General features: G+C 39.7%; 1 protein-coding gene across 1 annotated transcript; it reads left to right on the top strand.

The window, feature by feature from the left end:
- Positions 1-1805: 1805 nt before the first annotated feature.
- LOC140234048 (diphosphoinositol polyphosphate phosphohydrolase 1-like) lies at positions 1806-12368 on the top strand. The gene is made up of 4 exons (XM_072314129.1): positions 1806-2052; positions 4330-4440; positions 9871-10000; positions 10658-12368. The coding sequence occupies exons 1-4, from the start codon at positions 1831-1833 to the stop codon at positions 10759-10761; spliced, it is 567 nt and encodes a 188-aa protein (XP_072170230.1). The 5' UTR covers positions 1806-1830; the 3' UTR covers positions 10762-12368.
- The last annotated feature ends 1457 nt before the right edge of the window (positions 12369-13825 follow it).

Here is a 13825-nt window from a genome sequence, read left to right as displayed (position 1 = left end):
CATATTCACTGAAAGTACAGGCCTACTCAAAGGCAGTTTACCGTGTCTCCTCAACAACAACAACAACAACAACCAAAAAAAAAACTTTAATCGAAAGAAAGAAAGAAAGAAGAAAGAAAGAAAGAAAGTCGTGATTAATCGCAGTAAGTGACTATGTTCAGGTGACTATGATCCATAACTGTTTTGTTGACACCTGTCTTCATCAGTATTAAACCATATACTTTCGCTGCTTTTATGATACCAGCTACTAGTATTCTTTCAATCCAAAGATCATGTTGAACCTTGGAGTGGGGGTTGACTTCAAGCTCCTAGAATGCATGTTATACTATACATGCACCCAGTCTCTATAATCAGATAATCAAAAAGTGAAAAAGGAGTGAAATTTGGACGCCTGTGTGTGGTGAAGCCACGGAGTGAAATGGAAGGCAATCGCTTACAGTGAACAGTTTTAGAAAAGGCAGATATGTAAAATTGAAATGAAAACAAACAGATGAAACATAGCAGCAATCAAAACAAAAGAAAGCGAAAGAAATTAAAAATTAACAAGTAGATCAAACAAAAGCTTTTTTTTTCTCTCTCACTGAAAAATTATTTCTGATATTATTTCTGCCATTAAAATTGAGTGGCGCCACTATCACATCTGTGAGTGATGATTGTAAAGTGTACTATATAATCAAAAATGAAAAGAAAGTAGGCCCTAATGTCAATTCATTATATACATTACATAGTAGGCCCTACACATGCAGTACATACCTATAAACACTGAAAATCATATCTCCCAACGACAAAAGTCGTTTACCTGGGTTGGTATCCCATGTGATACTAACCGATATTACTACTTTTTCGTTAATATATTTCCACTATTTCACTCTACTTTCACTGTTTTGCTTCATCAAAGATCAAATTGAAGATTTGGCCAACAATGGAGTTCTACTCCGTTCTTCTCAAGGCGCAGTCCCATTCAATCATACAAAATTAAAAATAGCTGAATTGAAAAAAAAAAAAATAAACCGAAAACGCCCAAAATGCATGGGTTTCTGAAGGAGGTGAGGCTGGAACAAAATCTAGGTCAGTCGCAGTGAACAGAACTGGAGAGGCAAAAAAAAAATGAAAAAGAATAAGAAGGAAGACGAAAAAAAAAAAGGAGAAGAAAACAAGACAATCAATCGATCAATAAAAAAAAGAAGATAAGTAACAGGAATCAAAAACAATTTATCAAAAGCAATTAAAAAAAAAAAACCCAAACGGATCAAGCTGAACATCCCTGTTTGTTTTGTTGTCGTATTCTTTTTTCTCTCGAGACATGATGTAATTTTTGCTGATTGAGTGACTGGAGGTGCATGACGATAATGTTATAATAAACCGCTGGCTCTCAGAGAAGTTACCATGGTGACTTGACTGCTCGTCCCTTGCATGCTGTGCATGGTTTGTTGATACACGTGTTTTGTACTTTTCATTTTGCTTTGTTTACTACAATGTACTGTAGTCATCCCTCGGACGACTTCTCTCGACTTGACCTCGTTTCCATTATCCAGGGAAAAGCCCTGCGCACGATACCAAAATTTACACACGTCCCCCCATTCAGGAGAATTTTAGAGAGTCGGCGCCCACCGAGTGGACCAATCAGCAATCGTCGTAAATAATTTGCATAAGGCTGAGAGCCTGAGCTGCCTGGGGAGCTGTGCTCGCGCTCCGCACAATTTCCATTCGTTCTATACACATTTTACTCGCGGCGCGCGGAATCATCAGAGGATACGTACACTAAATTACACAGCATCAAGGCGCAGATAGTGTTTCGTGTTGACTACTGACGTCTGCAATCCTCTCTATATGGTCGAAATCTGCGAGGAATTTTTGAGGAAATATTCATCATCTCAAGCTGAAATGTCGTGTGAGACCCTACCACCTAATCCCCACCATTTTTTAAATGGCTGTGGGCCGAATAATTCGGCAATAGACGAGTACAAACTCAACCAAATTAGGACTTATTATCCTGATGGTAAGCGGAAACGTGCTGCGTGTTTATGCTTCAGAAACGAGGCAAGGAATGAGGTAAGCATTTTATATTATTTGGCAAAATTGTAGCTAACGTTACTTTCCTGATAAGTGTTACTGTGCATTGAAATGAAATCGTTGTACTATTACTAACTAAAAAGTCCGTAGATGTCTACTAAACATAGCTTTTATGCACATTCGCATTCACTTTTCAAGACTTGAACTTGCACTCGGTTTGCCGTTCACTTCCCTGGCCGGTTGCAGCGCACAGCCGCAAGCACAGGCGGTGAATCTTCCGAGTGTTTACGTTTCGTTTTTGACTGTAATAGGTCTAGTTGAGTAATTAGCCGAGTGTTAATATAGAGCGTGGTCATCTTGTAAGATGTTATAATTGAGGTGCCAGAGCATGTGCTCATAAAATGAAACAATTCATCGATTTTCTTACGGTTCTCATAAAAGTTGGAGCACGTACACACGTGAATACGTGTTACACGTGCCGGTTTACTATACTACTATTATCTAGCTGTAAAGAGACGGTCTCGCGTAGCGCGGTCGGCCGTCGGCGATCGATTGTGTTCCCGGCTTGTGGCCCAGTCTGTTGTGTTCTCTTCTCTGTGTTCTCTGTGGTTGAATGCGTGATAGTGGGGCACCACACCTAGTGACCCATCATGAATGGTAGGAAATCCAATGGCCACTGCATTGGAATGTTGGACCCGATGCTAGCCCTTCACCGGCTAACCCCGGCTAAAATTTTTGTGGGAAGTCATCGACACCGACCACTTTATCTAAATCATGTCTAGGGGGTAGGGCTACATTTAGAACTTAAAGGGAAGATAAACCCCAAGAGCAATGTGGATTGAGTGAAAGCAGCAACATTAGTAGAACACATCAGTGAAAGTTTGAAGAAAATCGGACAATCGATGCAAAAGTTATGAATTTTTAAAGTTTTGGTGTTGGAACCGCTGGATGAGGAGACTACTAGAGGTTATGACGTATGAGTGGACAACAATACCAAGAAAATATAAAGAAAATTCTACAAAAATCTATTTTTCATGAAAATTACAAATTCCATCAACTTGATATTGACATATGTTAAGGGTAGCAATTATTCCCCCTGCTTTCTGAAAGAGGTTGGTCCATTGCTCTTTCATGATTCTAGAAAAGTGAATTTTTGTTGAATTTCCTTTATATTTTCTTTGTATCGTTGTCCACTCATTACGTCATATCCTCTAGTAGTCTCCTCATCCAGCGGTTCCAACACCAAAACTTTAAAAATTCATAACTTTTGCATCGATTGTCCGATTTTCCTCAAACTTTCACTGATGTGTTCTACTAATGTTGCTGCTTTCACTCAATCCACATTGCTCTTGGGGTTTATCTTCCCTTTAAGGTTCTAACGTTTGTTTGTATAGTTCTTACTTCTAAGTTCTGGACGTTAGGCCCCGACTTGTTTAGCAGATTTGTTTGATTTGGTTTTTGTTTTCTCTTAATTAAATCTACAGATGTCACCAGCTTTGCCTTTGTCAAAGACAAAGTAGGAAGCAATATTGATTAACATTCATGAGAAGGAAACAAACTTCATTAGAAAGTGAACAGACTTAACCTGTGTTTCACACCAGTCCTAGATTCTAGTTTTACGTTGTACAGTGTACTCCCGTTAAACAAAATTCCAGTTACAAAATACAATGTACAACAAAGTAAAACTTCGGGCTGCAACGTTATCCACTCTGTGCTTTTTTATTGTTTATTTGTTCAGTTATAACAATTTCGATAAATAATGAAAGAAAATTGCTGGTCCCGAGGGCTTCATTATCATAAACGTAATGGGAGTCCATGCACTGTGCCTACAGTGGTGTATACAAGTAGTGTAAAACTTACACTTAGATCAGATTGACTAAAGTGAGTAGATCTGTAAAGGAGTTCAATGTGGAATCAGGGAGGTGTGAGACACCTCCCTGGTGGAATGAAGGAACATTGTGCATCTACCAGTAGTCAAAATAAATGCAATGGCGTATACATCTAAGAATTCTAAAAAAATTGTACACATCTTGTAATCTCTGTTTTTAAAATATGATTTGTGTGTGTTTTCAACTGTGTTTAGTGACATTTCACTATACATGTATGCATCTAACGTTAGGCATTGAATCATAAATGATGGACTTTTGTGTGACAGGGAAGGAAAATAGGTGGAGTAATCTAGTCATTAATGAATACCAGTTTATATTCTGATGCAATATAATCTGGCTTGATATGGAGAACATCTTCTTCAGTTCATGTCTACAGTAAGTTCTAACTCAACTGCTAATTAATTTTTCTACTTTTTCGTTATCTCAGGTTCTCCTTGTCTCCAGTCGGACAAGCCCGGGCCGTTGGGTCATCCCTGGTGGTGGTCTGGAGCCCAACGAAACTCCGGCTGTTGCAGCTGTCAGGGAACTGGAAGAAGAGGTGAGATAGTTTACTTAGGAAGAAGTCCACCCCCCTCCTGCACCTCGACCCAGTCCAGGGTATTCTCCTGTTTCACAATCCATGCACAACCAATGTCCACACTGTGAGAGACCTTATTTTTCCACTTCTAGATTGACAACAGAGCTTAACGTGCACATTGTCGACCCCGAGATACCGTAAAAGTTGACATTTTTTTGTGGTGTGGAAATTTTCACACATTTTGTGTGATGATGACTAAAAGTAGTGCAATTAAATGCAGATACTTCTGGCTATATGTTCCACTGCTACAAGGACTAAGTTTACATTTGTTTGTCTTGATTCAACAGACTTTAGAAACATGTAAGATTCATCTTACCCGGACGAGTGAGAAAACTCACTCCTGTGAAAATATCCCACTTTTAAAGTACCAATTACATAAGTGTGGGGTTTTCTGCTTCTACTGAGATATTGACAGTCACTCTCTGTTTCCAAGATGGCAGAAGTAAGTAAGGCTTGCAGAACAACAGTCAACCAATTGAAGAAATATTCAAGTAACCCACTTTGTAGTATAAACTCAAGAACTGCTTTTCTGGATTTGTCTAGCCCAGCTATGCCTTGCAGCTAGCATGCACGGTTGGTGTTGACCCATCTTCCAGAAAGCAACATGCTACAAATGTAAATGGACTGTCACATTTGAACGGAATGTGGCTGCATGGATTGCAAAATGTGAGAATTGTAAAGCGACTTTTCCCACTTGCCAAAATGAGTGCTATGGCAAGTACCTCAATCTTTTGACGGGCATGTGTCCTTTCATATTACGTTGTACTTGCCAGAGAGCGAGTTCATTTGCCCTTCAGGAATTTGTAACACCCTACACATTGTAGGTCCTTCTACCAAATGTTTTTTTTTTTTTTGGGGGGGGGGGATGGATGGAGCCGAGTGATAGGGTTTCGGTTATGTAAATTTGTTGCACGTGTACCCCATGAGGGTGTTATGTTTAATGTTTACTGACAGCTGCTATCTCCGGCACGTACATACTGTTCTTTGAGACCAAGGGGTCCGGGTTATTGTGTTACATCGTCTGAAACTCATGAGGTAATCAATCTGTGCATGCACTCAGAGAGTGACTGTATAATATGCATTTAACTAGTGATACCTTGTGGTACTAGGGTGTTCGGTCTATTAATCCTCATCTCAAATGAACGATAGTAATATTGTCATGTAGCAAAATTTGTCTTGTGACGTCAACAGCAAAATTTATAGTGGTTTGGTGGGGAAAACGGCAGATTGCCTGGAAGAGTTGTTTAGATTTGATCTTCAGTTGTGATGACTGACAGGTATTGTAGTTACAAAAGAGCGACACACAATTTTATATGTGATTCAAGATGGCATTGGGAGGGGGCAGACAGACAGACTATGGTATCTCATATATTTGCATTGTACAGATTGTATTTTGAGGTCTCCTCTTTATCAGCAAGGCTTGAGGGAGTAGAGGTTTGAAATAAAGAATGAAGGAGGGGAGCTATGGGTGATGAGAAAAAGAGACACTAATTGTAGCGAGTGTGGATTTGTGAGGTGCTAGGATGCATAAGGTACAGGCCTCCTCACAAAGCTACAGTGTATTACCCTCAGCCTCAGGTGTTTAAACTTCACAGTCTTCTTTAAAATACACTTGTAGCATCACAATTTGCATGGTGGACAGTTACATAGACACATTTTTGGGCATGTCTTTGATGAGCCTGTATACATGTACTATAGTTTCATGTGCAGAAATGCACAAAAAGGTAGAAACAAGGATTTGATTATTGAAAGAAGCAGGTAATGTAAGACCAGATAGGGGTATTTTATCAGGCTCAGTTGGTACTACATGTAGTATAATAATATTACTACTCTGCATAAACTTTCAATATCTGGTTCTTTTTCTGATGTAGGATGTTGGAAAAGAAGCCTGGGGCATATTTACTGCAAAAAGCTGTTACACATGCTGATACACAACGGGTGATTTCAAGTTCGGTGCTAGTGCTACAACATGTAGTGCTCCCAAATAATAGTGCGGGAATTGCGCGATGAAAAAACTGATGGCGCATGATCACAGTCAAATATTAAAAGGTGGTAGTAGCCATGAATGCTTAGTTCTAGACACATAATGAGGAAGACAGATAAAAAATGTCAGTTAGCAATATTTTCATGTGTTGTTAAATTTGCTGCCCAACAGTGATTTGTAAAATTCACAGACACACAGTACACACAGTACACAATTAATACATGTAGCTTTTGTATGTACAATAGGCCCTACAGCATGTGCAGTGTACTCAAACAAATTGCAGCCAACATACTTGGACCTACAGCTGCACACTGTACAAAGTACATATTTGTAGTGGAGTACAGAATAGCTTTAATTTTGTAGGGTCACAAATTTCATGACATCGGCTGTGACGTACTGAACTGGAATTGCTTACTCACTTCCTTTTGTTTTGTCTATATCCTGCTTCTTGTACCCCTCTTCAAAAATGTAAGATGCCTGCGAGTGTGTCGTGTATAAATTGTTTTGATGGTCCTACCCATGAAATCAGCAGGAGGGCAGAGCTTTTAAGTCGCATTTACTACTACTACTACTACACAAAATGATGAAAAAAAATGTGCACCCTCTTTCCTTGATATCATGTGGTATGATTTTAGTTTAGGCTGTTTTGTAAGGCAGGCGTGATTCAATGCCACCACTCATTTATGCCTTTATTTGATACTTGTAAGCTTTATACATGTACATGTAGTTGTTAGGCCCCTTCAGCATTCTTAATCATAGACATGAGACAGAATTCACCCTCTATTTACAGAGCTACCAAGTCTCACGCATTCTGCTTGAGACTCAAGCATTTAGGGTCTGTCTCGCGATCTCACGCATGGCACCTATTTTTCTCACGCATCGGGTGACGTCTGCAACTTGGGCCAAAAACAAGGAGCATAGCTCAAAGGATTAAAGTGATAGTTGCAATTGAAGGTATATTTCCCTTTTGCCTTTCAAAATATAAAGTAGAAAATAGTTACTTAAGTATACACCAGATTGCATCATTAAGAGCTAATACTGTAATAATAAAAAAAAAAAAAGCTCCCTACCATGGGAGGGGGGACACCCCCTAATTTGCACATGCATGCGCGCGAGCGCCGAGGCGCCGAGTAATGAAAATCTCACTCATAAAAATTTTTTGAACTTGGCATCACTGTATTTACAAATGTTGACGAGGAAACCAAGTGTCTACAGGCTTCTGATCTTGAAATGATTTGACAGTTTGGTGTTATAAGACACTTGAAGACCGCAGTCCTCTTTCACGTACTCCTTCTCTCTTTTGTCTTATCAACAGATAAATGACATATGTATGATTTGATATTCATGTAATAGAATTTATTTTGATTTAACTTCTTAAAAGTGTTTGCACATTTGGAAGTAGTGTAGTTCAATATTTTTGAGCATGACAAACATTGTACTGTAGATGTGAGTAAACGGATGCTGATTTTTGGAGGACTGCATTTTGATCTGACACATCTCTCTGGGGGCTAAGGGATAAGGAAAGTGTAGTACTATTGTAGGAAGACAGTTTATAATTGCCTTGAATAATCAACATGTTATGTGGAAATCCTAGCCATAGTCTATTCATGCTGGAAATTTCTTCTCATAATGCAAAATATGTTGATTGGCAATAAATGGAGACAGCCACAGGGGGAACCCCCTTCAGTCGTGTTGGTCAATTCAAAAGCTAAGCACACCTAGGCAAGGAAATATACTCATGGGTGTATTATTGACTGAAGGTATTGAAATATAAACATAGGGAAGGCACCCCTCGTATCATGCCCTGCCACCCAGGGCCAAGTCATAAGAGTTGCGCATGCGCAAGGTTGGTTACACTCACGCTTTGTTGCCCACATGGTGATCACATGTACACCAAATGTTTTGACTAGTCTAATTTCAATGTGAGTGTGCAGTTGTGTCGGAGCACCATGTCTTCGGAGCATAGTGACAGGTGCTTCTGCGTGCGGAGTGTGAGATAGCCTTGCCTGGATTAAAGTCTACACAGATTGGCAGCCTTATTTGGCTGATACTTACATGAATATGCAGTAGGGTATAGTATGCAGAGAATGCATTATGCATGATGTGCTCCTGATTGGCTGCTGAGGTGCAGTTAGTGTATACTGTGTGCTTCAAGAGTACTACATGTATGTTGGCGCCAAAAGCCCAGGCAGTTTGCGCCCTTTCCTCCTTTTTTTTTTCCCCTCAAGTCCCTTTCTTGATGGGCACAGTTTAGTGTCTTGTTCCTGTTTGTGAATGACGTACAGTGTACAATATAGTTCACATCTTTGACGACTGGTGTTTAGAAGTTCTAATCCCTCTACTGGGCTCTGTAATCTAAAAGACAACGGTAATTGGAAAGGAGGGGGATGGGGATGTGTGTGTAGTAGGTTCTGAATGACCAGGCTTTAATCCTCATGGGATTGGGGGGGGGGGGGGGGGGGTTAAATAATAATCCTCAGGAGGTGCACTTGGCCCTACTTGAAAATGAATAGGGTACACAGGTATGTCATTATGTACAGTGCAGCTGTTCCAAGTTACCCCTCACCTTGTGTTGTGATAATCCCCGACAAATGTACAATGTATTCCTGGGATAAATTCTGAAGATTTGCTGAGGACGAGTGCTGAGTATACTTGGGCAGGTGTCTATGGGAAATGCGTGATGTAGCGAAATCAGACCGTCCTCAACGGGTTAAAGAGCTCTGTTGTGTGTATGTGTGTGTGTGTGTGTGTGTGTGTGGTGGTGGTGGGGGGGGGGGGAGGGGTGAAGTGTGAATGGAAATACCAGTGTAAATAGTGTTGAATAAACATACATTGTACATGTAGTTGAATTATGATGGGTAATGAAAGGGCTCTGAATGATGTGTACACATAATGTATACTATGCAGAAGCTTGTAAGACACAAAGCGTCGAAATGAAAAAAAAAAATCTTGATGGTATAAATCATCAGTACAAATGTCTATACATTAGATGATTATTTTCATTTTCCACCCTTCAAAACTCTTTCTTGCCCATTGTGATGTCATCAACAGTGGTGTCAGCTGAAATTGATGCCAAATTAGTTCAGTGGGTGCAGAAAACAATTATAAGTGCAGATGTGAAATTATTGAAAATTTTTGATACATTTTTCTCATTTTTAAAAAAAAACAAATGCACCTGAATTTGTGATTGGTAGACTTATCCATATCAGCAAAAATCAACATGTATTGTAATGTATGCCAGGGGACCTTTAAAGGAGAAAGGGTAGCTTTTCCGTAGTTTATTGCGTGGTGTCCCACACTGTTGGGCTTTAAATAGCCCATAGTCATACAGAGATGTCTCTGTATACATAACAGTACATGGCATTTTTCTGTGAATCCCTCCGCTTTCTATTTCCATGACCTCTCAGGCTGGTGTCAGCAGCAGACTTATCGACTTCCTGGGCAACTTTGAAGACGCCACCAACAAACACAGAACGTCCGTCTACGCCTCGGTGGTGATTGAAGAGTTTGATTCGTGGGAGGACCGAGAGAGGATAGGTGAGACATGGGGCGATGAAGGGGTTTAATTGGATTTACAAAACTGTTGAGTGTAAGGGTTCTGTCCTACTTACAGTGAATGTACAGTCCATGTGTAAAGGCTCGGGAATCGTGGAAAAGGTCAGCAACTGAATTAATTTTGTGCAAGCCAGCTCATTGATGAGTTTTGGGAAAAGAAAATGGAAAGTTCTTAAACTGCTTTACAAAGAACTTTGGAAATTACATTGTACTTGATAGTAATGTTTTAGGCATCGCTGTGATTGCAGAAGACATCTTTAACAAATGTTTTTAGGTCAATATGTTTGCAGGATATGGCCGTCTACGTGTACCTACTGGCTACGTTCCCATCACAACCATTCTATAATAATAATAATAATAATTGATATGATTTATATAGCGCCAAATCCACTCTGCAGAGTGCTCTAGGCGTGGAAGGAAGAGAAAGTGAAGGAGATAAAGACATACAAATATCAAATACATGTGATGAATAATCAAATATAAACAGAATTTTGCTCTTAAACTGGTTGTATTCTGCCATTCTCTTCTTGGAAAGCTGTACAAGTGTGTTTTCGTGAGGGTGATGTGAAGTTGCATTTGAGAATGCTCTTGATGAAAATTTTGATCCAGAGTTTCAACTTTTTATTTCTCACCTGATAGGGAGGAGCAGGAGATGGTTTTCAGTGGAGGAGGCCTCCAGGAGACTAATAGAGTACAAGCCCTACCAGGATCAGTACCTCCAGGTCGCCATGACGTCAAGATGATCGTGATGGGACAAAGGCGTGGTGTTGCCAGGGGACAACCAGGGGCCTCTCTTTGCTACGAGGTGTCCCAAGGACTGGTAGGGGAAAGTCTCCCAAAGAAAAAGACACTGGGCATTGACTTCCAATGCGGTGATAATTTTTTGTTTTGAGGAGTACTAACATTACATAACATGCCTCAGCAAAGCAAGTCTGTCCTGGTCTCTGTGGCCAGAGCTGGAGACAGAGAGAACTGATGAACCCCAAGAGGTCGACACTGAGGATGTGTTTGTCTTATGCTCAACTCAAGAGAAGGAGTGTATATTGCAGTATGGAGTGAAGAAAACATTATCTGTCTCAGACTTTTTCCATTGCGATGTGAGTATCACTACCAGCCTACAATATAGACATTTTCTTTGCTCGTTTGCCGTTGTTTGTTCTGCGGGGCGAGCTTGACAGCCTTTGTTGTCTCTGCTGAATTATCTCCGGAGGTAGACATTCAGTGTATGTGGAAGACCCTTTCTAAGTCATATGCAGACATTCTGTCTTTTGGGCATTCGCCCCATCAAGCACACTGCCTAAGATGCAATCGCCTTGAAAAGGATGGTATGGTAGTCTCAGTTGGTTGATTTAAAGGTGCATAGTCCCGGTAGTGTAGAGGGCGCTGTTGATGATAACTGTCGATCACTGTTAGCATTGATACGAAGATTACTGAGGTTTAGCTGTCATCAAGAGTAAAGTGCGTAGGTGTTGCTAAGTAATGTTGCCTTTGTTGTCTTCTCTGCGCATTGCGCAGTCTGTAGTAATGCCCGGGTGCGTGCATATGTGCTTGTTATTATGATATCACAAAAGAAGTTTGCTAAAGCTGTCATCCCCCTCAGCCGAATCATGAGCCGAACTGTGATCCGACCACTGACTATAGTGAATCGGACTTCTTCGGACTCGGGAAAGTGGGCCAAAGCGTAAGCGCTAAAGAGGAGTCAATAGCGTAGGTCTCTATAGGAAACTTGCGCCGTGCGCCTGCGTACGCATTTGACTAAAACACCGGGACCATGCACCTTAAGTTCTGATGGTACGGTCAGGATTACATGTAATACCAGGTAGTCAACACTGCTAATACTCAACAACCAAGTTATCTTCTTGCAAGTCCGTAGCTACATATACTTGAACAACTAATCTGGGATCCCCTTCCCAACGCTTTCAAAAATAAACAACCTGGTCTATTTTTTTTCCACTTATTTTTTTCCCTCTTATTTTTTTTTTTCCTAGATAGCGCAAGACTTGACCAATTAATGTGTGAATAAGTATAAATTCATAACTGCACATTTGACAAGCTTTTCAAAATCCGGTGCCTACCGGTAATCAAATATTATGCTTTTGTTATATTTTTTTATCAAGTGTTGGCTGCTCTTAACTTGCTGGTCAAGCTCACTTGTTTGGCTATTTAAAAAGAGAACTATTTGGAATTTAGCCATTGAGGAAATTATAGTAGTTTGATCATTTGTCTCCATTAGGGAAGAGTGAACTGACCAGGGGGGCATTTCATGAAGAAACTTGTCGGATAAAATGTCCGACAAGTCAATTATATCGGACAAGTTCAGAGAAATCAGCCAATCAGACTAAAGAATTTCTCAAAACTTGTCAGATATAATTGACTTGTCAGATATTTTATCTGACAAGTTCTTTCATGAAATGCCCCCCTGACCTGAAAAGAGATTATGCTTGCAGATCATTATAGGACATTTGCCAGCAGTTATGACTCTCTTGAAATATTTTAAGCTGTGTTCTTTTTCTTTTCTTTCAATTTTTTTTTTCTTTAAAGTTGACCTGTGCACAGATTTCAATCTGAATCAGTATGTGTGTCCCCATTCTTGTTAATTGTGTGTGCATGGCATTGAGGTCATAATGATAAAATCCCTGATGGGTTCCTAAATTGTCAAGGAGAGGTAAAAGAACATCTGTAAGGAAACAAAACCAACATCGTTCACTTTTCAATTTGAACAATTGTAGAGTCCTTACCATGTGTTCAAATGTAGATGACAGCTGACTTATATCAATTAATGTCTAGGAGAATGTGGGATGCACTGTGCCAGTCAGTTGTCATTTTTAAGGTGAAAATCAATTTTTAAAAAAAATGAAGATTATGTTAGAGTGCTGCTTCGTTTGAAAACTTGACGTTGTAGCATGGTACAATGTTGGAATAGTTCTTTATTATTTTATTTCTTTCCTTGCCATATATAATCATATGGGCTTCATAGGCAGAATTATAGCGTAGATTATATCTTAAATTTTGAAACACCAAGTAATCAGAGGTCATGAAATGAATAACACAGTTCATCCATTCTAGGCCCCGATGTAAGCCAGTGAGTTAGAAATCAATTTTAGCATTGAGCCACAAGACCTAAAATTCATCCTTGTATTTACGTCAGATAATCTAAAGTGAGTCGTACATGTAACACTGCCTTAAACATGTTCTATAAGTTCTATATTTGATGGTGTATTGATATGCTCTCTCCCATTAACTTAGAAGTGAATTTCAGTACCATGATATCGAAGAGTCATCGAGATTTCAGTTCTGTACTTTTGTGGAAAGGGCTGGTCTGTGATTCAGGAAGATGTTACTGGTATGTTTACTTCACAAGTTAGCCTAATTTAGTTTACATCCATCCGTACAGTTAGAAGGATTGTGAAGAAAGCTTGTATTAATGGTGGCCGTCTGAGTATCCTGACATAATTAATGAAAAGCTGATTGTGGAGATAACATATTTTTCCTTCCTAATACATTATACATGAAGTAGTGGATTCAGTATCAAGTTATCATGCAATTAGGGTGTAAGCTACTACTTTGTTGGTGGTATTCTCCTATTTAATATACAAAAGAACTGGGGACTTATCCTGCACAGATCTTGGTTTTCAAATGATGCTGACCACGTCTACTTTTCTGTGTTGATATAGAGGGAGTGGCTGAAAAGGGAAAGATAATTGATACAGATTTGCCACAATTGCACTGAATCCCGTATACATTATGGTGTCACATATTATACTGAGTAAACACAAGGCGTATTCAAATTCACAACAAATGCCTCTG

Source organism: Diadema setosum, chromosome 10, assembly GCF_964275005.1.
Source record: "Diadema setosum chromosome 10, eeDiaSeto1, whole genome shotgun sequence".
Taxonomy (NCBI): domain Eukaryota; kingdom Metazoa; phylum Echinodermata; class Echinoidea; order Diadematoida; family Diadematidae; genus Diadema; species Diadema setosum.
The sequence above is the reverse complement of the archived record's forward strand: the minus strand, read 5'-3'. Positions and strand labels throughout refer to the sequence as shown.